The 26,196-nt window shown below is 49.7% G+C and overlaps 3 protein-coding genes across 3 annotated transcripts in view; 2 read left to right on the plus strand and 1 right to left on the minus strand.

The window, feature by feature from the left end:
- Nucleotides 1–613: 613 nt before the first annotated feature.
- On the minus strand, nucleotides 614–14,892 carry LOC127610781 (inactive phospholipase D5-like). Its single transcript, XM_052081222.1, has 10 exons — nucleotides 14,617–14,892; nucleotides 5,993–6,129; nucleotides 4,635–4,821; nucleotides 3,151–3,259; nucleotides 2,858–2,985; nucleotides 2,550–2,747; nucleotides 2,218–2,354; nucleotides 1,981–2,146; nucleotides 1,818–1,908; nucleotides 614–1,080 (listed from the first exon to the last, which is right to left on the minus strand). The coding sequence occupies exons 1-10, from the start codon at nucleotides 14,779–14,781 to the stop codon at nucleotides 614–616; spliced, it is 1,785 nt and encodes a 594-aa protein (XP_051937182.1). The 5' UTR covers nucleotides 14,782–14,892.
- Nucleotides 14,893–17,190: 2,298 nt separating this feature from the next.
- LOC127610480 (SLC35A4 upstream open reading frame protein-like) lies at nucleotides 17,191–18,380 on the plus strand. Its single transcript, XM_052080681.1, has 3 exons — nucleotides 17,191–17,290; nucleotides 17,724–17,822; nucleotides 18,081–18,380. Exons 1-3 carry the CDS (start codon nucleotides 17,276–17,278, stop codon nucleotides 18,276–18,278), a joined length of 312 nt encoding a protein of 103 aa, XP_051936641.1. The 5' UTR covers nucleotides 17,191–17,275; the 3' UTR covers nucleotides 18,279–18,380.
- An 826-nt stretch (nucleotides 18,381–19,206) lies between these two features.
- The window catches only part of srbd1 (S1 RNA binding domain 1), a 28,162-nt gene continuing 21,172 nt past the window's right edge, over nucleotides 19,207–26,196 (plus strand). Inside the window, exons 1-8 of the mRNA XM_052080615.1 lie at nucleotides 19,207–19,579; nucleotides 20,076–20,346; nucleotides 20,413–20,637; nucleotides 20,943–21,109; nucleotides 21,636–21,753; nucleotides 21,835–21,973; nucleotides 22,258–22,354; nucleotides 22,448–22,631. Of these exons, the coding sequence (XP_051936575.1) occupies nucleotides 19,515–19,579; nucleotides 20,076–20,346; nucleotides 20,413–20,637; nucleotides 20,943–21,109; nucleotides 21,636–21,753; nucleotides 21,835–21,973; nucleotides 22,258–22,354; nucleotides 22,448–22,631 (1,266 nt within the window). The 5' untranslated portion in view covers nucleotides 19,207–19,514. The remainder of the gene's footprint in view (nucleotides 19,580–20,075; nucleotides 20,347–20,412; nucleotides 20,638–20,942; nucleotides 21,110–21,635; nucleotides 21,754–21,834; nucleotides 21,974–22,257; nucleotides 22,355–22,447; nucleotides 22,632–26,196) is intronic.

Here is a 26,196-nt window from a genome sequence, read left to right on the forward strand (position 1 = left end):
TGAAAATCTTCACCAGTTGCCATGCGTCACTTGGGCATACCGACTTGCTGATTTTGTGCGATTTGTCTTGCGTGGGCTTTGGCGCCTTACAGAAAGAACCCAAAAGGATGCAGGAATGGTGAATGAGGTTTAAATAGCCCCCCCCCCCAAAAAAAAAGGCATTTGGTGAAGTTGTGGACAGTGTGCCGCAAGGAGGCGTGGGATAGGTGTCCTGGATGCGCTTTGACCATTATAACCAGCCCCCTCGGGGCGACCCTTGACCCACAAGGAAAACACCCCCGATTCAGAGTCATCGGTGAAGCGAACATGCACGTTTTTGGAGGAGGCCGGACAAAATGGAGTACGGGCGGAACGCGCGACTCCTCATCGGAAGGCTGGAGATGAAGTCAGAACGGTGATGCAGACACGCTCGCCACCCGTCCGGCGCGCCGCTCGCTCGAACTCTTCAGGCAAGCTGACCCGAAGCGGCACGAGAGCGACACGGAAAGTCCGTCCTGACTTGGTCCACGTCTCTCAACCTTCTCTAAAAACAAGCTGGCGCTTCACCGCAAGGTGTTAGCCAAAAGAGCCCCATTCTGATTCCAGCAGAAGCCGCGCTTTGAATCGCCGCCGTTTACAGGCATCCGCCGGAGCCCCGCCCACTCCCGGGCGACGGATTGCCGGCTTCCTTCGGGCGGTCCGGCGCAGTCCTTTTGATCCGCGCCCGTAAACGCTGAATGCGAGTGACTCTCCGGTTTCCAACGACCATCGGCGTGTCCGTCTCCCTCCGGAGCGCGTCGCGGCGCTTGTCTTTGCCGTCTCGGGGCTCGTTTCTCGCGGTCCCGACGGGCGGCGGCGGGCCGCCGTTCGGCCGGCCGCCTTTGGCCGCGCCCTCTCGGTCCATCTGCCGCTTGCTGCAGACGGGGATCTTGTTGGGCTGGAGGGAGCGGGCGTAGCCGGAAAACCAGTCCCTTTCAAAGGCGGCCCGCAGCTGATCCACCACGGCGGAGTTCTTCTCCTCGTCGCCGCCCTCGGGCCGAGCGATGACCAGGCCGACACCCGCGTTGTGGGTGAACTCGTTGCCCACCCAGTCCAGATTGCCTGTCGGCGGATCAACAAGCCTTTCAGTGGACGTTTATCGTGACTCGCCCATTGCGGTCCTGCTATATTCAAGTGCAGAGCCGGTTCTAATCTGTGAGTTGGAGAGGGCTGCCCCCCCGCCACCCCCCCCAAAAAAACTTTTTTCATGTAGACCTTTGTAAGAAGAAGCGGATGAAATGACTGACTGTAGCGTGTAGCGGCCCGAAACAAAAACGTCCCCCCCCCGGCCCCTCCCCCCGCCATTTACAGTCGAGGCTTCGGTAAGTCCAACTTTACTTTCCCTGCTATTTCTTCAAAGCCCTCCTCAAAACTCACTTGTATTCTTTGGCATTGGACTCAGCATGACTTTGATTTGTTCTTGATTTTACTGTTTGGTGCTTTCTACCCACTTTATTACCGATTTGTCTTACTGTTTATTGTGCATGTTCAATCGCTCCATGTACAGCACTTTGGATGCAGCGATGGGTGTTTGAAAGTGCTCCAGAAATACACTTGACTTGACTTGACTTGCTATGGGCTCGGGCATTGTGACTAGCGCCCTCTTGAGGCCAGAGAGTGAAAAGCAAATGTCACCGAGACCATTCGCCATTTTCCTTTTTCTTCCGTACCACTTCTATTTGAGCCATTCAAGACGCTAGCTTTGTTCTCCGGACTGGACGAGATGCAGTCCTTTGTCAACTCCCCCCCCCCCCCCCAAAAAAAATACACAAAACACCAAACCTTGTGAACGCGCGTACCTAAATAAATGGCTCTGTCCGTCACCATGAACCTGTTGTGGTTGATCCCCCGCAGACTGCCGTCCCTCTGCACTCTGGGGTTGAAGAACTTCTGCACGTACACGCGGGCGCGTTATAAGGCGGCGTTTTGGTGCCGTTTGAATCCGTCGGAGCGGAAACTCACGGCTTCCAGCGAGCAGTCGGCTTGCTCCACGCACAGACTCCTCAGAGACCAGACGAAGTTGAACGTCAGCGGATGGGTGTTTTCCCAGCAGCTTATCAGCAGACGCACGCGCACCCTCCTCAGGATCAGAGCCTCCCGGAGCAAGCCGTCGATACGAGACCAGTACCTTGGGAGCGTCGACACGCGTGTCAACACACGCGTCAACACGCGACAGATCGGGGGTGTGGCCGAGCTGACCTGTAAGCGCCGCTGTTGAGCAGGGGCAAGTAGTCTGTGACGGAGATGTACACGAAATGACGGGCGTCCTTGATGACCCAGGAAATGGCTTCCAAGTCACTGCTTCGGTCTTTGGGGATGAAAACATCCGGGGAGGTCTGCGGACAAGAACCCACACGTCAGCTCCCGGAAATGAAGTGCGGCAAATCCACCTGTCCATCCTCCATTTCATCTCCTGGCAGCCCCCATCACGAGTTCCATCTCATCCCGTCCTCCCTCTTCCCCATCCAAGGCGTCTCATCTTATTTTCCCTGTCTCCTCCTCCGCCCCCCCCCCCCCATTTCCTCACTTACAGAGACATATGCTCGGGCCTTGGTGCCGTTGAGGGCGAGCTCCAGAGGCGAGTCCTTGTTGAAGATGGCAAAGAGGCGTTTGGACCAGAAGGAGGGGATGAAGTCCTTGTACTGGAGCCCCCAGTAGACGTTGAACACCCTGTGGAGGTCCAGAGCCAGACAGCTGCAGTTGTACACCAACACACCCAGCTCCTTCCTCTGGGGAGCACAATCACACACCGCCACCGCCCCCGCGTTCATTCAGTTTTTTTCACCCAAGGTCCCAAAACCTGGAGCGCGGCAGAAAGTGCGCCGAGCGCATGACGTACCGTGGCCAAGGATCTCCAGTCCATGCCGGCGCTGCCCACGTAGACGTGTCTCCTGTCCACCACCCAGAAGGACGAGTGGAGGCGACCTTTGGTCAGCGCCGTCGTGTTCACATAGTGCACCTCGGCGCCTGCGAAGGCACGGAGGAAGTCGGAGAAGGTGGACGGCCAACGCCCCTACGAGAGAGACGCCGCCGTTAGAGCAGAGGCGTCCCCCGTCCCCACGGCGACCGTAAGCGACTTTGCGAGTAGGGCGGGGGGGACCATGCGACCTGCGTGAGAACTTAAACGCTGACCGTGTGCGGCCAGCGTCTTGAGCTCCGCCGAGTCCACCATCCCGCTTGAGACCTTGAGCTGGATTTTCTGGGACTTGAGCGCCTGCAGCCTGGACAGCAGAAGTCCGCCCTGTGTGGTAGACACACACGCAAAAATACTGGACCCCCGGATGCTGGTTCCAGATTTGATCAGGCTAACAGAGTGTTAACATCTGAACTTTGACACTGCGACATATGACGAGGAAGAAAAAAGAAAAAAAAAGCAACAGCTCCATCGTTGTACCGAGACCGACCTGCGGGAGGCGGCGAGGTGCCACGGGGAAGCCAGACTGCCAGAAGAAGAAGAAGACTTGTAGAAGACGAATCTGAGTTACCTCATGGAGTAACTGCATTATGGTTTGCAAACTTTGATTGCCGTTAAGGTCAGCGACACGCCGTTTCTCACGCCGTTGTGTCACTTTTTTGATCGGCGAGCTTCGGTTTCAATCCGAGTCGGTGGCAAGGCCCGACCGACCTCACATGAGAATTTGTCTTTGAACCATCCTTTGCAAGTGTTTCCCGATCTGACCGGGGAGGGGGCAAAATCCCCTTTTAATGCATCCCACGCCGCAGACTAATTTCGAGACATCCAATCAATCAGGAGTTTGCTGACTTTGATCTCAAGATTGCTGAAATTGCCACAAGTACCTGCACACCTTTCAGCCACTTTGCAACCCTAACAGTCAGTTAATGCAGCTCATTAAAACGATTGCCGACGTGGACCTACACGGAGAGAACACACACACACACACACACACTTCCACGCAGCTGTGGCGCTCGAGGCTAAAAGGCCATTTGCTTTTCTTGAGGAGGAGCCATTAGCTTCTAATGAACAGCCTTTTTGGACGGGTGTGTGCGTCAGAAGCTTTCGAGCCAAGTGGAGATCGAGCCAATTCGTCCGATGGCAAACCCGAAATGAGCTGTGGAGACTTCCATCTCGCGAGAGAACGACCTCGCAGATTGTCCAAATTGGAAGCATTCGGAAATTGAGCGTGAGCTGAGCTCACCGAGCTGGAGAGCAAATGTTGACCTGATGATGGCACCGAGACCAGCTGGAGACCGAGAGGTCACCGATACTTTTTGCTGATTCGTGGCGAGCCCATTGGTCTCTGCGAGAGCGCAAGCAATATTTTCGTCGCAGAGGAAGTTGCGGCAACGTCTCCGACCTTTTAATCCCAAAGACGTATTTGTACGTCCTATCAGAGTCCAGCGAAGTGCTCATTGATGTACTTAAAGTTTTTTTCTTAAAAACGGTTTGAGTGCGGGGATGAAGGAGAATCTGAAAACTGCCGCCACTGCAGGTCTTACGGATCCGTTGGAAATTGTGAAAAGTGTTTGACACCGGGTTGGAAGTTGTGCAAATTCTTGAAAATGCAAGTAGGCAAGAATTCCGTCGGAAAGTCAAAAAGATGAAACTCAGCGGAGAGGATTCGAGAGGAACAAGTCGAGCCCGTTAGCATTTGTACCTGTCTGGCCGCGGGCTGGAAGCCGGACTCGTATTGGGAGGAGTTGAGGAGCCACGCGGGCGAAACGATCTCCACCACGCGGACGGCCCGATCCAGGAGGCCGAGAAGCCCCTCCGAGAGCGGGAGGTGGGACGCGCTGCTGTTGGAGAAGGAGACGTCTTCCGGGATGTTCTCCACCACGACGGCTCTGAGGAAGCAATCGGCAACAGGTCGTTTCCTCGCGTCTGTCCCGTCTCCGCCGGAGACCGTTCACTGACAAATTAGCTCCGCTTCGCGGGAAACGTCATCTCCGCATCGCTTCTGCCGGGAAAGGCGATGACGCATCAGCGAGCGGAGGATTTTACACCGCGTCAGGAAAAACGGACAAACGAGGTGCGACCAAGGTGCGTAACGACACCGGCCCGAGCTCGATTCGAGATGATGAAAAACGACTGCCGAAAAACGACTGCCGACCGAGGCGCTGAGATGTGGAGATTGTTCCGGCGCCCCAGCGGTGGGGGGGGGGACAAAATGATGATGCAGTACATTCATTCATTCATTTATTTATCTTCCGAACCGCTTGATCCTCACTAGGGTCGCGGGGGTGCTGGAGCCCATCCCAGCCGTCTCCGGGCAGTAGGTGGGGGACACCCTGAATCGGTTGCCAGCCAATCGCAGGGCACACAGACACAAACAACCATTCGCACTCACACTCACACCTAGGGACAATTTAGAGTGTTCAATCAGCCTGCCACACATGTTTTTGGAATGTGGGAGGAAACCGGAGCACCCGGAGAAAACCCACGCAGGCCCGGGGAGAACATGCAAACTCCACACAGGGAGGCCGGAGCTGGAATCGAACCGGTACCTCTGATGCAGTACATCAGAAGCTAATTGAGCTCACGCCTGCAGGCAAATGCGGAGGAGTCGCGACGATCCCGAGCAATGGCGCCCTCTTGTGTGGCACCCGTGACGTTTCCACCCCAGTTGGATCTACAAACGGGACGGCGGACTGTTGCCGCACGCGCACACGGAGTCACCTAAAGACAACGTCCAGATCCCTGCGCTCTCTTGACAGGCCTCTCGACAGTCCCCAGCCGCACTGGGCGGCCGCCAAATGGAACGTCTGCACTCGGCGGCGTTCACGAGGTGTTAAAAGCAACGTGGCGACGTGGCTTTTCTCCGGGTACTTTGCTTTCCTCCCGCATTCCCAAAACCTTTCATGGAACCTGCCCAAAGCCAGCTGGGATCGGCTTCGGCGTGCCTCCGACTCTCGTCGGGATAAAGCAACTCGGATCATGGACCGAGTCTGAAAAGACGTTTAAAGACGTCTTTGGGAGGGAATGAGTTGAAAATGCCAAGTCGTGTCCGCCTCCCACCTGCAGTCCCGGCTGCAGTTGTCCTCGGTGATGCCGTCCTCGTCCTCGCCCCAAATGTCCACGGCCGAGAAGATGAGCGCCACGAGCACAGCGAAGCAGCACAGCAGGGCAAAGACCACGATGCACTTCTGCTGAGACTAAAAACAAACAAAAGGACAAAAGACAAAAGACAAGATTAGTTTTCCGGGCTGCTTTTCTCAATTGTGCCTTAACCTTGACTTCCATGAGTCAGACTCCAGATTGAAAGCACGGCTCAGCCTGCTCGCACAAAAACACGGACGCGCGCTTCCATTCCAGTTGCGAGGCTGTCAGTTGGTCTCCCGGCACCCCGCGCCTGCTTGTTCTTTTGGTTTTGACCTTCCCCGCCGCCCATCCGCAAGCTTCCCGCCGGCGAGAGCGGCAACCTTGCTCGCCCTTTGGCTTCCCCCCAAAAAAATAGTTCAGGGTAGAAACGATGCATTTCTGCGCATTAAAGCTTGATAAATGTGTCAGATGTCCAATTATAGTGCAGTACTGCTGGGGGCTGGGGAGGGCGCGGGCGGGTAGGTGAGGGGGGGGCTGACTGATTTTAAAGCACAACACAAGTCGAAACAACAATGCGCTGCTTTTGAAATGAGGCACATTTGTCCGAGCTTGCGGCGAAAGCACGGCCTCGCTTCCACAACACACATCGTTCCATGAAATGAAGGCGCCCCCCCCCCCCCCCCGTTTTTCAGGGCAAATTACCCAAAGGATCCAATTTGTGCCCAATATGCAAGTGTTTCCTAAACTTTGAGGCACATACAGTATATTGCAGTCGAAAAATCTCACGGCAAACCAACAAACAAAAATGGAGGAGAAGGGGCAGTAAAACAGGCCAAAATGTCAAACGTCAGCGGTGGAGGGGAGGCCAAGAGACGAGTTACATACTCGATCGTCTCTTGCTGCGTAAAGTGAAAAGAAATGTCAAACCCCAAGTGAAGCGTGACCTTAACAATTTTGCCAAACTTTAGTCTTAGTACCCCCCCCCAACCCCCCCACACACCCCTCACACACACACAAAACACATAAGCAGAATAACTTCAATCCCGGAGGTGCATGTTGAGTGACAGGAACTCAACATCACAGAATGCTGTCAAGCATGTAATTTGCTGACGCGACATAATGGGTGTGTGTGGTTGTGTGTGTGTGTGTGTGTGTGTGTGTGTGTGTGTGTGTGCTTGCTCAATGTGATGGACATGCAAAGAAAAGCAGACGGACACGGTGAATGTTGAGCCACCTGTCGAGAACTCAGCTGGCATAGTGACGTCGACGCTGTGTTTGGCCTGTTGGCCTTGCGGGGACCTTAGACACCCGTGTGTGTAAACCTTCCTAGCTGCGGCGCGAGGCTAAGCCGGCGCAGCGGCTTCAGCCTGCTGGACTGCAAAGTGGTTCCATTTGCCAATGCTTTTATTTCAACGTGGCACTCTAACAAGCAGCCGTCGGGCGACCTCAGCGGAGGTCATCTCATCGCGTCCTTCCCCCCCGACAGTCGGAAGAGGCATCCGGAGCCTTCTGGCCTTCCTCAAGCACACTCGCGGCCGCTTTACAAGAGGAAGCGGCCATACGGCGTGTTTACAGAGACGTTCGACGGTCCGGCGTGTCCGACGGCGTTGACGGTGTTTACAAAGCGGCTGACGATGAAGTTCAGTCAGCGTCTGGACCGCGGCCCATTTTCCACCTCTGCCTAATGTGATCAAACTGTCGTCTTTCCCGGCGTGACGCGGTGAGCGCATCCGCATTCAAGTCTGGAATCGGCGACGCCCGCTTGGTGCCGAGATGATGACTTTGGAATATTTTCCGCTGTAAATCGCAGCTCGCTTCGGAGCTTGTCCGCTGTCTTTCTAGGTTTCTCGTCTGCCTTGTCCGGGCCGTCTTTTTGACGTATCTTTGATGCCGAGCGGTGCCGCTCCACCCCCACTTTCAGCCACTCTCGCTATGAGAAATGGGATCTACAATTTGGCCCGCGACGCGATTATGTTCTCTCCAAACAAAATCAATAGATCCCCGAGAGAGCCGTGTCAACTGTAAATGGGGGCCCGGGCCCCACCGTAATCCCACCCGCTCACACGAGGACGGCCGCCATGCTCATTTCAGTGTTTCTGTGAAATACAACCAACACTTGACAAAATAACGTGCACGCGTCACTTTCGAGATGTCGAGGTAAAGCGGTCACACCGCCAGCCTGCAAAAAACGAACGAACAGCACATCGGTGACTGACGGGCGACCAATCGGCTGCGCTCGACTCCCGCTCCCTCGTGAGCCTCGTTCAGAAAACGGAGGGAGGGCCTGCCATTGTCAGGCACTTGTAGCCGCATAGGAGGCCAAACTCCCCAAAGCGCTGACTCTTGCGGAAGAGCAGCCCATGTTTTTTGCCAAGTCCCGCATTTTTTTCCCATGACGTTGGCAACAATGCCGGGCAGGCGGTTGGATCACGTTACTTCTCATGCATTCGGATGTTTAATTACCTCCACTAAGGCAATATACTGATGATGTGCGTCCGGGGGAGGGCGGGGAGGGTGTGTACCTGGGCTCTAAATAAGCGTCGCAGTCCGTGAGGCTAAATCAGCATTTTGCGCCTCGTCGAAACACATTGAACAGCAAAACTGAGAATGAACCGCCGAGACGCTCCCAAAAAGTAGGAAGCGGGAGCGCAGGCAAGCTCGGAGCTTGGTGCTACCTTGGTACTGCGTGGCGGCGAATAAAGAGCCCTTCGCGCAAGTAAATAAAGCGCACTTCGCGCAAGTATCACTCTCAAAACTTGCAAAGACAGAGAAGCCAGGCTAACGGCTAACGGCTAATGGCTAAGCTAACCAAACATAGACACAGCTAGCGCGTTTCACACCGGAATAAAGTGCTCGGGTGATCTCGTGCGACCAAAGCACTCATTGGAAAATGGAGCTGAGATTCAAAGGCAGAAACTGCGAGGCAAACAGATGTGGCGAAACCACGAGGCTACCGTCACACGCCGATGTCAAACATCAATATGCAAATTCATCTTTTTATGAGCTTGACTGTAAAATTGGAGCTCGTTTGCTCCTTGCCTGAAGTGATTTGTGACCCCAAGGTATGAGTGTTTATGTGTGTTTGTGTGTGTGTGTGTGTGTGTGTGCGTGCGTGTGTGCGTGTGTGTGTGTGTGAGTGTGTGTGCGCGTGTGTGTGTGTGTGTGTTTTGCAGCCGCATCCAGAGATATGTCAAGACAAGCAATTTTCTCCACTCTTCTAGTGGTGTCTATATATTTGATTTGTGACCCACCCCTCGCTTCCCCCATAACTATTTCATGCCAGCAGTGCAGCGGTCGCGGTTCTGCTGAGTTTCTTCCACACTTTGCGCTACACTCGAAGCAGCTCACAACAGCGGCGATCGCTTGATGTTGTAATGACGAAACGCCTCATCAGATGCACCAGGCGTCTTTTTGAGGGAGGCGTTGATTTGTCCGAAAGGTCCCGCGCCTCACTGGCAACGTAAGATGGTCGCCGGTGGCTGCGCTTATCTCGACATTAGTCCATTTGTGAATACGTCTGAGGTTGGGAGTGGACGTCCCCCACCCCCAAGTGGATGCCTGGGATGCCGCCTCCCTTTGCCCCCCCCCCCCCCCCCGCAACACACACACACACACACTTTACATGCTACTAATGGGCCTTTTCCAGTAAGTTGCTCCAAACCGTTTGGGCCTTTCCCCAATTGTAAACCTGCCCCCAGTAGACTTTGATCTTTAATATAGCTTGTGATGTCTTTTTCAGATGGTCCAGGAGCCAGTCGTCTGGTTGCCATGGACACTATTTCAGGTGTTTCAGGCGCCGCTCACTTCACTCTGCCGACTCCTGCATCTGTGTGTAAAATGTGTGGATGTCTATCACTGAGTAGCATCAAGGGTGTGTGTGTGAGCAGAATTACAAAAGAATCTTTCCCTCCTCTCTCTTCACCATCGCTATGACGACCCTTCTAGCAGACGGATGCCACGAACGCAGTGGTCACACTTATGACGGCCCGTTCGGCCCACAAGAGTTGTTGTGGGGTTGAGGCTGGACGCCGTGGGGTTGAGCTAGCCTGCGCTGCCCACAAATGTTGCGTCGCTGATTTCAAATGGAAAGTCATCACATGATTTTTGACTTGTCTCAACTGCAGCAAAAAGTCATTTTTGTCAAGCAAAGGAGGCGCCATGTTTTTCGGCAATCTTGTGATCAAATGAAGTGCCTTACAGCACAAGTATAACATTTACAACGCGCGCGCACACACACACACACACACAAACATCCTGAACAAAAAACACACATATATTTAAAAAACAAACTTTCAAACGCACCAACTTTAATCTCACGCACAGCTAAAATACTCTCACACTTGCAAAAAAAAAAAATAGTCAGGAAAAAAAAATGTTGTCGCACGTACATGCCAAAAAATCTGTTCCTCACTAAAAATTCACCTGCACACCTAATAACCTCACACACACACACACACACACACACAACCACACAAAAACCTCTCACACTTAAAAATTCACACTTAATTTCAGCCCCACGCCCTCCCCAAAAAACGGTTACACACACGTGGCCACAAAAAAAAATCTCTCGCGCCCGCCAAATACTCAGCCCATCAAAAAAGCTCTATAAAAATAAAAATTCTACACAAAAAGCAAAAGACTGGACCATGTTCCCATCGTTTGTTGTCACTTAAACAGCACTAGTACTGGGTCGGAATTCAAATCAGGGAGTCAACGCTTCCGGCCCCGCCGATTGAACATATCTCAGTAGTTTGTGGCGTTCCACAAGTTTCCATTCTCGGCCCCCTTTGCTTTCAAATTGACCAATTCATTTTTGACTCTCTGCATCGTGTTCTTTCTGACCGCATGATAAATGAACACGAGTTCCAGCCGCACAATCAGACACGTTGCGAGGAAGTACAATGGACTTTCCGGAGCCACGGCCAGGGAATAACATTTCCTTAAAATAGAGGACGATAACGATCCCCAATGAACGACGACATGAACTTGTTTGTCAGCAACGCAACTTTTCCACAATAGTTCTCCTTCGTTCCTGGGACCAGAAGGTCCCGTTGCCCATCGGTTCCCCGTGACCACACATTTCCCTCCCTGTCACCAAATTCAGCCGTACGCAATAAGCTGGAATCGACGTCGTACTTGCATTGATGTAATATAACTCACTTAGCAAGGAGCATTACTGCCACCTACAGGACCGGAGGCAACTTTTTCTAGCCTCCCGTACTCTCGTGTACGCCGGCCGCCGGAACGGCAGAAACACGCATGTTCCACTCACGTCGTTTGTAGCTCTCCGAGCTCACCTTCATGATGCGTCCCCTCGCTGGCGGCTGATGAGAAGAAGTCTCTCGCTACGGCTATCTTTCTATCTGTGTCCACATCTGCCTACTTTCTTCATTTCTCCTTCCCTCGCGCCTCTTCTCGTGTCTGTGTCTGCGCATCGTGTCGGTGCACCTCTTTCTAACTCTCCCGCTTCCTCCTCCCATTCTTCCTCCCTCCACCCCCCCCCTCACCCTTCTCTCTCGCTCTGTCTCTCCACCTCCTAATAGAAAGCTCACATTTCTCTCCCTTGTCCCTCATGGACGCTGGAAGTAGGAGGGAAAGGGAGAAAAAATAGAAGGTCCGGCTCATGCCTCCCTCTTGTCTCCTCTCATTGCATCCTCAGGAGTGTGTGTGCGTGTGCATGTGTGTGTGTGTGTGTGAGATGCTGAGTTGCCCTGCCGTGGCGCACACACGCTGCTAGGATGACCTCACGTTTGCTCCCAAGTGCTGCCAAAGGGTTGCAGGTGCAACATTTCTAAATGTTTTGCATGATGAAGCCTGTTGTCGGCACCGATTTGGTAGCGTCAGCAAAGACGTGTTTGCCCACCGCGAGCACGCACGCTCACACACGCGCTCGAAGATATCCTGTTTCTTTCCGCTCTTCTTGAAAGACGGCGAGCGCTGCCGTGTGGTATTTCAGACTCTTTTTTTTTAAGGCGTCCACATTGACTTTCAACTGGCGGGCGGATGCGGAGCGAAGCGGAAGACGGTCCTTTTGGCAGCCGTGCGCCTCCAGGGGGCTCTCTTGTAAAAAAAGACGTTGGCTGGAATAGAAAAAAAACTTTTATCTCAAAACTTTTGGTCATGATTTCTTTATGTATGAATTAATGATCCGAAGATCAGATTTGCCTTTATTCTCTTCACGGTCGCTTTTTTTGTAGTGACGCTTTCTGTATTCCGAAAGAATTTCGAACCGAGACGTCAGACATGAGCGCGGTGAGCTTTTCAAAGTGTCAATCTTGACCCCGTTGTGCTTTTTTCCGGCTGTCCAAAGGAGCATCTTACTCAAGGGGGCCCTTGAGGCTGCCGCGAGAGACGTCGAGATGGCCAAACAGACATTGTTATGTCAACTATGCCGTTATAAAAACGTTATACAATAATGTAATAGTGATGTACGGAGTAACGGATTCATAACTCAACTCAAGCCGGCTGTATTTCCACTGCGCTTTCAAACAACCACCGCTGAAACAAAGTCCTTTCGCGCCGAGCAGAAAGAAGTCATACAAGGACAGACAAACGGAATGCACTCATATTTGTGACATTTGGCCGTGGCTCCCGCTCCTGGACTTGTGGTCATGAAGCTTCCTCTTTTTTTCACAGCCTGTTTCATGCTCATCTCTTTTTCAAATGGATTTAAAAATGTCGTTTGTGCGGGACGGACGCATTGGACAATTCGGATAGACAAACCGCGTCCCGTGTTGGTTCGACGCGGGACGCCACATTCCATACCCGATTCCACCCCGATTCCGTATTTTTACGGGACGAGTGGTAACCTTGGCGTTGTACCGTTGTTATTTTTTGAAACCATAAAACACATCATTTAGGTGACCATTTTTGTGCTGTTTTAATGGTTCCGATGAAAATCCACACTTTGCAATGCTGCCCTTCCCGTTTTTTTTTTTCATGTGAATTAGTTGTAACGGGGTGAAAAAAAAATCCATGCACGTTTTCGCCTGGGCCCTGAGCAAGCATTTTTCAGGATATTACCCATCCATGCTCGGAGATCCATCAGTGCCACCAGGGTTTCTTTTTGCTCCTGAGAAGGCAAATTCATCACAGCAACTTTGTGGATGAACCCCAGTCCCCCCCCCCCATCATCAAATATTCAACGCGCAGCCTCCGTTTCAGGCCTTTTCTGCCGCCTGCCGGGCATTCGGAGCCATCCTGCTGTTATTTACCGGCAATCGCCAAACCTCAATGGATCTTAACCCTCCAAGCGGGCCTGTTTGGAACTGAAGCAAGTTCGCATCTTGCTTCCTGTCTTTCTGTGTTTTGAGGTTGGATGCTATTTGTCATCAAACAAAGACAATTACAGGTTGTGTATTCAAAACAACCACCTAGCTTTGCTTTTGAAAAGTCCACCGTTAGCAAGCTAACAAATAGCAACACTGCCCAGAGAATATTCTCAGGTCATTCGAGGGATAATATCACTCATACGCACAGACACATATTCTGCGCCCACCCTGAACGGAACCGTGAACGTTACCGTGAATATTTCTCCATGCATCCCCGTATGTCTGTGTCTTGCTGCCCCCTGGTGGCCTGTGCAAGCTCAACGCACCACTGTAAATGCAGCTTCCTGCCGTCACATCTATTTTTGTTGTTGGTTTGTTTTTTTCGCCACCTTGCGCTTCGATTTTCTTGTGCACACTCAAGGCGCAACAGAAGCGGACCATCCAAAGGGAAGATGCTTTTTCAGGGGGTAGACATAGCTTGGCTTGCTAAGTGCCGGTTGTAAATGTCCCGCAAACCCGCTAATGTGACCACGGGACTCAAGTTCTTATCGAGAGGGGGCGTGGCCAGTCCTGTCAGAATCCAAGGTGCCATCACTGGTGCCGTTTTAGCCACACAACCCCAGAAATCCGACAACCGAAATTGTGGGAAAGAGTTTCGTGCTGTGGGCTCTATTTTCACCGAGAGCCCCGACGCACCTTGGCGCAAATGCTGGTGGATTCTGATTTTGGTGTCAGTGCAAGTCTTGTTGCTTTTGTTTGGCATTTTGGCAGAGCGCTCTCTGACAAGCTGGGCAGCAGAGGGAGTCTCTTGGGGATGCCACTGGCAAAGTGACAATTTGGTGGCAGGAAGTCGAGTTAAACCTTGGGCAGGCCGGACACGCGGGGGGAAGCCGGACACGCGATCGATTGGGGATGGGGGCGGTCTTCAAGTGCCCATTTCATGTGCTTTGATTGGCCATGACTGAAGTTTTCTGTGACCACTCCCATGGCGGCGCAGCCCTCCCTATCACAGATCCGCCCCGCCGGTGCTCATGTGGAGCAAGGCGTAGATCAATGTTTTCCGCAAATATCCTCAAACATGTGTCATGTATTTACAGAAACAATTTCTGAAGTCGCTTTACAATGGCTTCAAGACAAAACGTGGAAAAAATGCCCACCCAAAAAAATCCATTTTCTTCATTGATAAATCTTTGTAACAACATCACACGTTAGCGCCAACAAACAGCCCTGCAGCAAACGTCAATTATAGATCTTGTCCAAATGCACTCTGAAACTGTCAACATTATCGATGGCGACGCCATCCCATGGGCTCCATTGCCCCGCACTTACATGTTCCAATTTGTCCCTCCGGCGGAGCCAAACGCTGGCCGAGTAGTCCTGCTGCTGCACGGCCGAAATGACGCTGCTGGCCAGCATCCCGGCGGTTGGAGTCCCGGACCCGAACCCCTTCAGGTCCTGGCTGACCGCCGGCCCTCTGGGACCCCGCAGGTCCATGCTTGGAGCTGCCAGTCTACCTCCCTGAGCTCACGGGAGAATCCTGACATCAAGGTTGCCTTCGGCTTGGCACCTCCTTTGGCTTCCTCCGAGAAGTGGTGCACAAAAAAAATAAAAAAACAGTGGTCCTTCTTGGCAGAGGGCAATCCCAGGTCGGATCTGGACTGGAGACTGAGCTGGACTTTGTTTAGCTGAGCGCAACACCAGGCTTGGTGATGAAATTCATCGTGTGATGAGGGGTGGGCGAGAGAGAGAGAGAGAGAGAGAGAGAGAGAGAGAGAGAGAGAGAGAGAGAGACTCCACCTTTATGTGCAGTAAACATAATATCGGCCATTGATGGAGCAATTTCAATGGCTGACATCCATCGGCAATGCAATACAAACGTCAAGAAGGATATCCCCACCATTCGTACATACAAAACTTTCCATTTTCACTTGTTGGAATATGACAACTGTATAAAGTTTGTTGTACAAAGTGTTGCCTCCAAGAGTGAAAATGCTTTTGTCGCCTTCATAGGCACTGCACTTTTTCTCCACTGAGCCCTTGTTCAAGCCCCTCGCGCCGCCTCCGATCAACCCTGTTTAAGAAAGCTGTTAACATTTTACTAAGCTCCATTACATTTCAAAAACAAAACAAAAAAATGCCTGCTTTGAGTCCATTCGGAGTACTGCATAGCGTTCTTTGAATCAATAATTCAATGAATACAATTCGTTTTCCATCCCAAAATGAGTCACGTGCTCGGGAGCATGACCCCCATCCACTTGACAAAATTGTGCCTTTCTTGTTTATTCCCTCCGCTCACATTTCTGCCGCCGCCCCTATCCAATCATTGGGCATGCGGGCTGAATACTGGATGAAGCTTGAACCTGAGCCAATTCAAGCTAAAAGCAAGTTAGGGAAAAAAAATGGCCTCCATGCGACACGCAGATGCATCAACGAGATGAAAACCTCTGATCGCCTCGCTTTTATTGCCGCAGGACTTCATCAAGTGTGCGCGCGTTTCATAACGCTGAAATTGAACCGGCAGCACACAGGTGATCCCAAAGTCAATCTCCTGACAGACGGCATCTTATGAAAGCAGAACTTGGGATATGAGACGGGGCCGTTTCAACATGTGACGTGACCAAAACAGTCAATCCCAGCACGGGTCCTCGTCAGCCGAGAGCGCGTGTGTGTAAAGTGAACAACAAATGCAGTGATTGCCACTCCCTCGCTAAAGCTTAATGAGCGAGCCGGAAATTCAGTTGATGGCGTTGTTTCGGAATCATCAATCAACACTAAATTGCAAATGTCAGCAGCATGGAATAAGGAAGCGTTTTCGGATGTAGTTTAGAATTTGCCCAAATGACTTCTTATCAGAAGCAGGTACCCTACACGGGTGGACAAGGCTAAATTGCCATGTAGCGCCGTCTTGAGATTCCACCTGGCACCAGTGCAGGGCCCCTGGCGGAGTGACTTCATATCCTTTTTGTCAGTTTGTCAAAATGCACAATGTACGCTACGCGCTATTGTAAAACATCAACTTTCCATGCATGCAGTCGATCAAATGTCGGTCTGATGAAGAGCAGCAAGAGATGAGAGACAACTTACTTACCCCCATCGCTCGCCGCTCGTGATGCTTCACAGCTTTCGGTGCGGAGAAGTGAGTGTGCCGGTGTTGGACACGCTCTAAATACTGCACAGCTTTGCGATAACCTTCAATCAGGAGGTTAATGGACATTCCGTCCTGACCGGGATTAAAGACTTAAGTGCCGCCGACAGAGTCATTACCGCAAACTCATCTTCGGAAATGATTTTGTTTAATCGTGTTACCCTCCTCATGTTTCTGAACCCTGCTGCAAAGAGTGAAAATTCTCAGAGTAATTGACGCCCTCTAAAAAGAGTTTCAACTTTCTCTTGATTTTTGACCCTGCAGCTCCCGCTTTCACAACCTCTCATCGGGGGTCATGTTGAGCTCTGACAAAACTGACACAAATGTACATGTATTTCCAACTACCCAAATCTGAGGTTTTGCTCACTTACTGGAGGACCCAAGACATATTTCCTCTGTGATGCCTCTGCACAATTTTTCTCACTCCCATATACCCCAAGCATCAAGAATGACAGCATTTTACCTACCCCATTTCATGTCTATCGAGCTATGACTATTCTGTACATCTGTCAAAAGTCAATTTTCATTGTCATTTGACTTTAATAGGATAGCAGGGGGCCTCACAATATAGAGGTCGGCGTTTCGAATCAACTACCTCCCTATCTATTTCTGTAGAGAGACCGTCAAATAGCTCCTATTAAAAAAAAACAAAGCTTGTGCGTATGTAAGTACGCACGTAAGATTAATCAAAACGCCTCAGGATACCGACGAGGCCAATATCACAAGCTGTTTGGAAAAAAAAACACATTCGTGATACCCGACAAACCGTAGGGGGCAGTGTGCTACTCCAATGCCAGCATAGCGACTGCAAAAGGAGCGAAGAAGAACGTAGCCCAGGCAAACATGGTGAACGACAAGGTCGGTAACTTTCAATAGAGCCTATTTGGTTGTATTTATCAGAACTATTTGTCATTATTTTTGAAAAAAACCCATCACGTTACATTTATCATAAGACAAATAGCAGTAGATTTTGCTGACAACGTTGAGCAAGCTGGTTTGCAAAAGAGGGTAGCCTCACAAGCTACGTAAGCTACCACACGGGACACATTCAGCTGTTCGACTTTCGGGAAATGAATGACTAGATCGCTTTCAGACCAAAGTTACTTGATGAGCGCCGCCACGTTTCAACTAACGAGGAAAGACAAAGAGATATGGTTTCATGTTGCATCTGTATAAGTATAAAATTCAGTATAAATATATGTGTATATATGTATGTATGTATATAATTTAATATGTATGTATGCATGTATGTACTGTATATATATATAATATGTATGTACTGTGTGTTTAGAGTACTCTGGGCCAGCTGAAGGACCTGGTGGAGCTGAAGGATCAGCTGGAGGACATCCAGAAACGTATGGAAGATGAGATTCAGGCCGGGGTTCCTGCTGTAAGTCTCACCCATAGACTCCAAAGAGCGAGAGTTCACACACTTTTTAGATATATGAAATACAAAGATGACATTTTCCAAGGATCCCCCCCCTGCCCCCATAATACAAAGGACTGTTAAACACACTAACTTTGACATGCACAGCTGACAGCCATAAGGGTTATTCGGTTTACCCTAAGTAACATTTAATATTAACGTCCACATCCACATTTCACATGGCTGATCCGACTCTGTGTCTCTTCTTCCTATCGTACTTAGGGCGGCAGTCTCCTGGGTTCTCCCTTCCTGAAGGGCTTCCTGGCCGGCTACGTGGTGGCCAGGTTCCGCTCGTCTGCACTACTGGGCGCTGTGGTCGGGACGTGCACAGGAATCTACGCGGCGCAGAACTACAAGATTCCAAATGTGGAGAACACGATTAAGGACTACATCAACAGTGTGAGAGGAAGAAGCCGATGAGAAACGATGTTACAACTGTCTTGTACATGTGTTCTGCCTCCTGTAGTATAGGAAGCACTCCTTTGGGACTATATCAAACTTTATTATTGTCTGTCAGTGGCTTTTTTATGGGTGTTTTATGGGTGTCTCCCATGGGTGGATATGGGTGTCTCCAGATGTTGGTGATAGGTCATCTTTTTTCTTTTTGAGGAAATGCTTGTAAATTCATTTTTGTAAGATTGACTTAAGAATGCATTCACTCATATTAAGAGTTTACACTATGCGATCTGATAGCGCTGAAGTAAAAAAATATTGCTGACCTTCTCAAAACTTGCAGTAAAAAAAAAGTAAAAATAGAAGTGCCTTCTCTATTGTGCTGTGCAATAAATAGCCTTCCCTCATGGGATGTGTTTGCCCACCGTTGGAAGTGTCCAACGTTGCACTTTTTGTTTGCCATTTTGACTCAAAAGTGTCAGAAAAATGTTCATGACTGGACCTCAGAATTATTCTGTTACATTTTTTTCGGGTGTTTTGCATAATTGCCATCCAGAATATTTTAAATATGTTTTGTGAATTACTCCTGGAAGCACTCCGTCTATTTCTTTATATTTTGTTGATCAGCTGGTTGACGGTGCTACATCTTCCTCTGTTGTCTAAAATTAAACGGGTAACAAGATCCTCATGTTGTGTTTACACTTACGATTAGATTGAAAAGTCTATCTATCTATCTCTCTCTCTCGATCTATCTATCAATCACCATTTGTTTCGACTTCTTTCTGCTCCCTTACATGTATTGTCTGCGAAAGAATGAAATACAGTACAGTACTGTAAATTACAGGAAATGAATTGATGTTTTGCTATTTTCCTGCGCGCCGTTAGGGGGCAAGAGCGTGCGTTAAACTGACGACGCTTCCTGTTTTACTTGTTAGAAGAAGCTGGAGACAAGTTTCTCTCCAGCCGGTCAATTTGCCTCCAAAATGATGTGAATTTTCTGCGAAATAAAGAGAAATGCATATTCTCTCTCCCGTGAACGTTACGTTTAGCCAAAACGTAGAGTTCAAGTCGGCGTTTGCCGTCATGACAGTGTGTTAGTGACGCGCCAAATTTGAAATGAGCTCGACTGACTAGCAACGAACAGCAACCTAGCCTCGAACCAGCTAGCAAAATAAAAGACCACGTTGTGATATGTAATTGGCGTCGTGTACACTGTCGTCAGTATCGGAAGACGTCGTTATATTTAACCCTCCTCTCGGAGAAATGAGCCGAAGAGCAAGGACTACGGTCAACGTGAACTACGTGGATTTGGATTCAGACGAGGACAGGTGAACATTTCATGGTTTTATGTTTATCTTTGGCTTTATTGGCCTGTAAGGTTACGCTCTCTTCGCGGAGAAAAGTGTTTTGCGCACAGGTACAATGTTTAGTTCTTCTCGGTGTTTTCCAACCTACATTGAGACAATTTGCTCGTCTGGAATCAATGTCATGGCACACCAACAAATAAGTGTCACGAGTACTGGGTCGGTACAACTGCAGCAATGAATAAACTCGTCTCCCGCAAATGTACTTTTGTGTTAAATCTGGGACTGTTGAACCCACCTTTAGTTACAACTATGCCACAATGTACACAAAAACCATTTGAAAACTGTTTGAAAGTGCTCTATAACTACAGTTGAGTTGAGTAATTGATTTTGTTATTTCTTTTTAGTTGGTACAACATTCAATCATTAACAATATTGACTCACGAGAAACATTTTTCAGCCACATTGCCCAGCGTTAATAAGCACGTAATGTTAAAAAAAAATGTATTTAATCTTTCAGCCAGATTGGCCAGATCTCCAACCGTTACCAGGTTGACAATGAAGAAGAATGGAAGCCACCTGAGCCAAAGCCACTCCCCAGTGTCTCAGCTGCAAGTGAGAAGAGACCCCCCAAACCCAAAGTGCCGAAAAGTGAGGATGCCAAGAGGGGCACAAAACCCCCCAAAGTTGGGCTAAAGCGGCAAAAGCCTGAAAGTAAAGCCAATGTACAGTCTGGAGATGTTCAATCACGATCAACAGAGGCTGGACCAAGCATCAGAACAAAAGAGGAGGTACGACCAAACTGAAAAGAGGCTGTTTTGTTCAGTTGTTCATTGTAAATCTGCTTTCCAATGCAGAGGATGTCACTTGCCGTGTCAAAGTCAGAACAGGGCATGCAGGAAGGCCTGTCATTTGCCGGCCTGTCCGCAAAGAAAGAAGAAGAAGAAGACGACGATGAGGACTTCACCTTTGATGAGCCTCCGCTGAAGAAGCAGAAGACAGGCTGCCGATCGGCTCGCCAGTCCAAACAGTCGCAATCGGTGGTGAAAGGGGAACTCGACATGAACTGGGACCCCATTGAGGTATTTTGCCTCTGTATGCTTTTTGTTTTCAGAAATCGACAAGAAAACGCAAGACTTGTTTGTTTTACTTTCAATTTTGAAAAATACCACTCTAGAATAGCTTGTTTTTCCTTCAAAGTAATTACTTTGAGAAAGATAACTGCCAATAATGGAAATACTCGTATCAGTGAAATCGATTTAACGTGATTGATTATGTAAAAATGACCCATACGCAAGCTATGAAGAGTCGATTAGTCATTTTTTTCCTGTGCTGTATCATGTTGAAGTGCACCAACGCATCATGACACGGAGGTGTGTCCGCTCAGGTGCTGTCCACGCTGTCGTGCGTGGAGCGTTGGGTGTGCGCTAACATCGTCACGCTGCTGCGCGAGGAGAACACGGTGCCCTTCATGGTGCGCTACCGCAAGGACATGATCAATCACATGGACGCCGACGCCGTGCGTGACGTCCAGCTGGTGTACGAAGAGCTTCGGTGAGCAGCGCCAACGTGGTTCTCCAGGGGGCTGAGCGTCCACGTCCCTCGTTTGTCCTTTTTCAGAATCTCTTCTGAAGAACAAAGTTTCAAACTGAACTCATGAAGTCCGATGGCCGTACATCGGCGTGACATTTACATGTTAAATTAAATTTGCTGCCAAATATGGTTAAACCGTTTAAAAATCTATCTTGTAAATCTGGTTTTTATGTCTTTGTTCACATCCAAGTAAATTTAATTGGGGCAATCTTCAAAACGTCCTTACTGTAGGCTGCATATTATATGTTTGCCTCTAGGTGGCGCCAAATAACCATCTTTTAGAGTAATATCATTTTGAGGATTCACAGCAACCAAACAGCACGCAAAAAAAGAATATAAAAGCGTCAACAAAAAACCAGAATGTGTACACATTTAGCATTGATGCATTGAGGGACTTTATGATTTATGTACAGTTGTGAGCCTCAGGGCTATGTTGTTTGCTCAAATAGTCATAATTCATATTTGCCTAACGTCTCTCTTGTTGTAGCGGCTTGGCAAAGAAGACCCAGTCCGTGATTACCACCCTGAAAAAAGACGGCGTTTTGACTACTGAACTTGAAAAAAGTCTGAGGAGCTGCCGGTCTGCCGATGAATTGGATCACGTGGTCAGAATATCATTTCTCTAAAGACTTACCAAAAAAAAAAAAGAAAAAAATCCAAAGAGTTAAACTTTCTTGTCTTTGCAGTATACTCCTTACAAGAAAGGATGCAAGGTGACCAAAGTGCGCAAGGCCAAAGCGCTGGGCCTGGAGCCCGCTGCCATTGCGCTGATCGAGGCGCCGCACATGCTGGATTTCAGAACATGGGTTAAACCTGGAACGGACGGTATGACGCACACCCATACCATAAATGGCAGTAACTGATAAATGAGTCATGTATTCTAACGGTGGTGTTTATTTTTCGACAAATGAATCGCCTCTTAGGGGTCTTGAAATTTTTGGCGAGCGCATATCATGAAGAGAAAATGAGCCTTTTAGGTATCGTGAACATAAAGCAAATCACCAGCGCCCCCTGGATATGAGGGACAAATGAATCCCTGACGCCACGTTCACCGATGGACACAAAACCAATGACTTGGAAGTCACGTCGGCTTGCCTGTCTTGCGCCAGGTCTCTCGTCTGTTGAAGAGGTGTCGACAGGCGTGCTCCATATTCTGGCCTACACCATCGCCAAAGACCCCGAAACGCTCACCTATGTGAAAACATTGTGAGAGCACGCATGCACGTACACGCATGCACGTCCACGCACACGCACGCACGCCCTCATCTGTCTTTTTTAAATATCGCGCCGCACGTGTAGATGTGAGAATGACGACGTGAGCCTCCACTCGTCGGTGACCAAGACTGCCCTCAAGGAGAAAGAAGAGAAGTCGCAGTCCAGCGACAAGAAGCCGGCGTCTCAGACAAACAAAAAGCAGGATGTTGACAAGTTCCACCTGTACTTTGACTTCACCAGCACGGTCCGGCGCGTCCAGCCTCATCAGGTATGTCATAAAGTCTTCATTCTGGCGATACACGTTGGTGCCTTGAGGGTACAATTTGAAATTGCTCTGCGACCACGCCCGCGGCCGTCATCTTTCGCCCTTCAAATGAGTGGAAATGCCCAAATTCCTTTCCATGCTCCCGGCGCTAAAAACCTTTGCATACTTTTTAAGAATAAGAAAAAGCTCTCTAATATTGTACTTTGTTTGAATATGAGGAACGAAGCAGTTTGAGCATCACGATTTAATGCTGCTATTCAATTCATTGTGCTGCCCCACCATGGCCACCGGGAGGAAGTGCAATAATCATGCAGACACACTCCCAAAAAAAAAACGACAACTAAATTCTACTACGATGGTAAATGACTCTAATACTAGTCATGTTTTTTTTTTTTTGTCAAGGATAAAGAATTTATTTTCTTTCTGCATGTGTTGCCCCACCGTTTGTCTTCAACTATCCGTGGCTTTTAAAATTGCGAATATGGATGCCAACCTTTAGCGTGTGAAGAGTGTTTTGCATTGTTTGTTAGCATGAACCCAAGTGGGCGATGTGCTTGTTTTAAATTCAACGTGTAATTCTTTGTTTCATGTTTAGTTTGACGCCAAACGTCAACTGAGGGAGGTAAACGGCTCTCTCAAGGCGCCCAAATCATATTCATTCGTGATCTTAGGTGACGCTTGTGGAAATCGCTTGAAACATCAACTCACTGAGCATCTGAAAAATTGCCTCCCCAGGTGTTTTTTCGTTGCCTTTTTTTTTTTTTTTTTGGTGACGCCGCTTCAGCGGAGACGCCCACACAAAGTGCGATAACGGGAGATGTCGAAATGCTACAAGTGTCAATCCAAACGGAGCCTTGTTGACTTTAATCAAGGCTCCCATTAGATTGGAGGCAGAGAAAGTGTTTGGACTTTTTTTTTTCCTCACAGACACTCTTGGCAAACACATGCCATCTGTTCGTGCCACTGCTGAACACGAAGCCACGTCAGTCGCGGTTAGCCTCGTTACCCCCTCTGTGCCACCCAATGCCCCGCCACCCCCCCCCCCCCCCCCCCCCCCCCCCAGTGACTGGTGGGTTACTCAGAGTTGGTCTGGGGCTTCATATGTCAGCGCCGCTCCCGTCAGTCGCTCCCGCCCCTGTGCCACACCAACACTCCCTGGCAAGCGGGCTCTGCCCTACGGTCTTCAAATTACACACACGTGCGCACGCGCGCGCACACACACACATCCAGCAAGTCTCCCCCCCCCCCCCCCCCTCGTTCTCTCCTCTTAACATATGTGACATGTCCCCCGTCGACATGCCATTGGATTAGAGCGCCTGACTGACAGGCGTTCTCCAGCCCTGACAGCTCTTGCTGCCCCGAGCGCCAGAAAAGAGAAGGAAGGATGGAAAAGGAAGGAAGAGAGGACAGATGGAGGGGTGTTCGTCACTTATCCCCCCCAAGCCCCCCACCCTCAGCCCACTTAATTCGATGACTCGCTTTTGTCACAGAGTGTTAATCCACAGTGAGCTGTCGGACTGCGGCTAAAATGAACCTTTTCTTGTCGTCAAGTCGGCGTGGTGGTGGTGGGGAGGGGAGGGGAGAGCAGGTGGGAGACGGGAGGTGTGTGAGAGCGTGCACTTGCTCGTTTGCGTCGTCGCATTTTGGCGCAAGTCCATCGCCGCCACCTTTTTGGCGGGGAAGATCGGGACGCTTTCAGATCGGCAGCCGTTCGTACAATATTGCATTTGTAATATTTGCTCGTTAATCAGCACAATTTGAAAGTGCAGTTCATTGAGATATCGGTGACAAATGCCTCATTTCTTTGTGACATGTTTTAAAATGAGAAAAATATCACAGTTTTTTATTATATTTTATATATTTATATTTAAGAAATTTCATCTGTGCTGTATGTTGCACATACAGTACATGTTTTGGTACCGGGGTCGTAACTGCGCAAAAATTGTCATAATATGAACCTAGATTTGTAATTTTGTGAGACTTTATGGGGAAAAAAAACAACAAAAACAAAAACAATACGATGATAGTACAAAGAATGTCACCAGCAGTGACTCCCACTTGAAGACTGATTGAACAGTTTGCTAATCGAATCAATCAACTCCAGCAAGCACCCCAGATTGTCTGGAAGCATCGTTCTTTTGAGCGAGCCGGGACTTGATCCCATCCGATTTGATTTTGGGGCCTTCTCGTGAAGCCTTTCGCTCACGGCTATTAACCAGCCGGCGTACGCCAGGACGGATTTGCGGGCTGCCGTGCCACTTGCTCTGCGATCAATCGGCAGCTAAGCGCAGCAGTCGGGGGGATGGCCCGCAGACGGCTCGCCCTAAATGGAGCCGCTTTGTCAATTCAACACCCTGCTTTGATGGACAGACAGGTGGAGCAAGTTTCTTTTGTCCGTCGCATAGCAGAGGCACTTATCCTTGGCTCCTTGCGCGATAATTACGTGTCAACGCCACCAACAATTCGTCCGTTGCTTCTCCGTTTTTCTTTCAGTTGGCTAACCGACATCTCGGCTTGGAACAAAAATGTTTTGTTTTCCAAAACGGCAGCGCCGTTTTGAATTGGCTGATATTAGTTGTTGGATTCCTCGCATTTTTTTTTCGTTAACATGCAAATAAGACCCCGAAAAAGGCATTCAACAAATACAAATTGCGGGGGAAGGCATTTTTTCCCCCTCTGTTGTAAGAACACGCCCCTTTGCCTTTATTGACCTTAAATTCTGGATAAACTGAACGCGCGAGCGTTTGGAAACGGCCTCATGTCCCAGTTGTGTCATTCGAGTCAGCGTGTGCGTATGCACCGTGCGGATGGATGTGTTGATGACGCTATTCCTCCGAAGAAAGACAGAGAGAGAAGGAGACGGCTAGCGAGAGGACAGCGCTTGGCCGGCCGCCCTCCCCCGCGGCCGGCGGAGGGGCGAGGGACGGCGCTCCGTCCGTCTTCTCTCGTCAGGCTTTGGCCGCTATCTCGCTACCTGTCACTCCCGGCCCGATTTAATGCGCAAACACACTCTTCTCGCTGTGTCTCGCATCACCCTTCCTCTCGGATCGCCCGCCGTCTCCGGCAAGTGACCCAAGCCGGGGAGAAAGTGAGGAACATGCGTGCTCGGCTATGAAGCGCGCCATCCTTGTGGGGCCACCTACGCGTCAGAGCCTTTCTGCGGAGCAGCGCAGGCTTTGCGAGTCACCAGGGCGCCATAATGGAGAAATGTAGAGATCGGGTCCTGTATTGCAAAAAGCAACGGACTTGATTAGTTCTCTAGTTTTAGTTACAAATGGTTGAAGAGAGGGACTTCCAAAGTCTCATCAACTCCAAACTAACTTGAATAAATCAGACGATGGCTCGAGGCTGCTTAGGTTGTCGGCACTCGGCTGAAAGAAATTATTCACAGGGGCTACGTTGCTGAAAAAAGGTTCGGGTGAGAACCAAAATGGCCGTTCCGTATCCACCTTGGGGCGCCCCCTGTGTTCCAACGAAAACGTCAGTCCAGACATTCTAGTTTGGGTCCGGTTTCCAGATTTATTTATTTTTTTTATTTTTCAAAGGACGGTGCACAGATTTAGCCTCG

This window comes from Hippocampus zosterae, chromosome 11, assembly GCF_025434085.1.
Source record: "Hippocampus zosterae strain Florida chromosome 11, ASM2543408v3, whole genome shotgun sequence".
NCBI classification, from domain to species: domain Eukaryota; kingdom Metazoa; phylum Chordata; class Actinopteri; order Syngnathiformes; family Syngnathidae; genus Hippocampus; species Hippocampus zosterae.

What these genes read in the sequence shown, in the direction of transcription:
- LOC127610781 (XM_052081222.1), bottom strand. Translation starts at nt 14,781, where the DNA reads ATGGACCTGCGGGGTCCCAGAGGGCCGGCGGTCAGCCAGGACCTGAAG. An exon ending in GGAGGGACAAATTGGAACAT is followed by an intron (nt 6,130 to 14,616) that starts GTAAGTGCGGGG and finishes GTTTGTTTTTAG; the next exon opens with TCTCAGCAGAAGTGCATCGT. An exon ending in AGGCCCGAGCATATGTCTCT is followed by an intron (nt 2,355 to 2,549) that starts GTAAGTGAGGAA and finishes TCTTGTCCGCAG; the next exon opens with ACCTCCCCGGATGTTTTCAT.
- LOC127610480 (XM_052080681.1), top strand. An exon ending in TTCAGGCCGGGGTTCCTGCT is followed by an intron (nt 17,823 to 18,080) that starts GTAAGTCTCACC and finishes TATCGTACTTAG; the next exon opens with GGCGGCAGTCTCCTGGGTTC.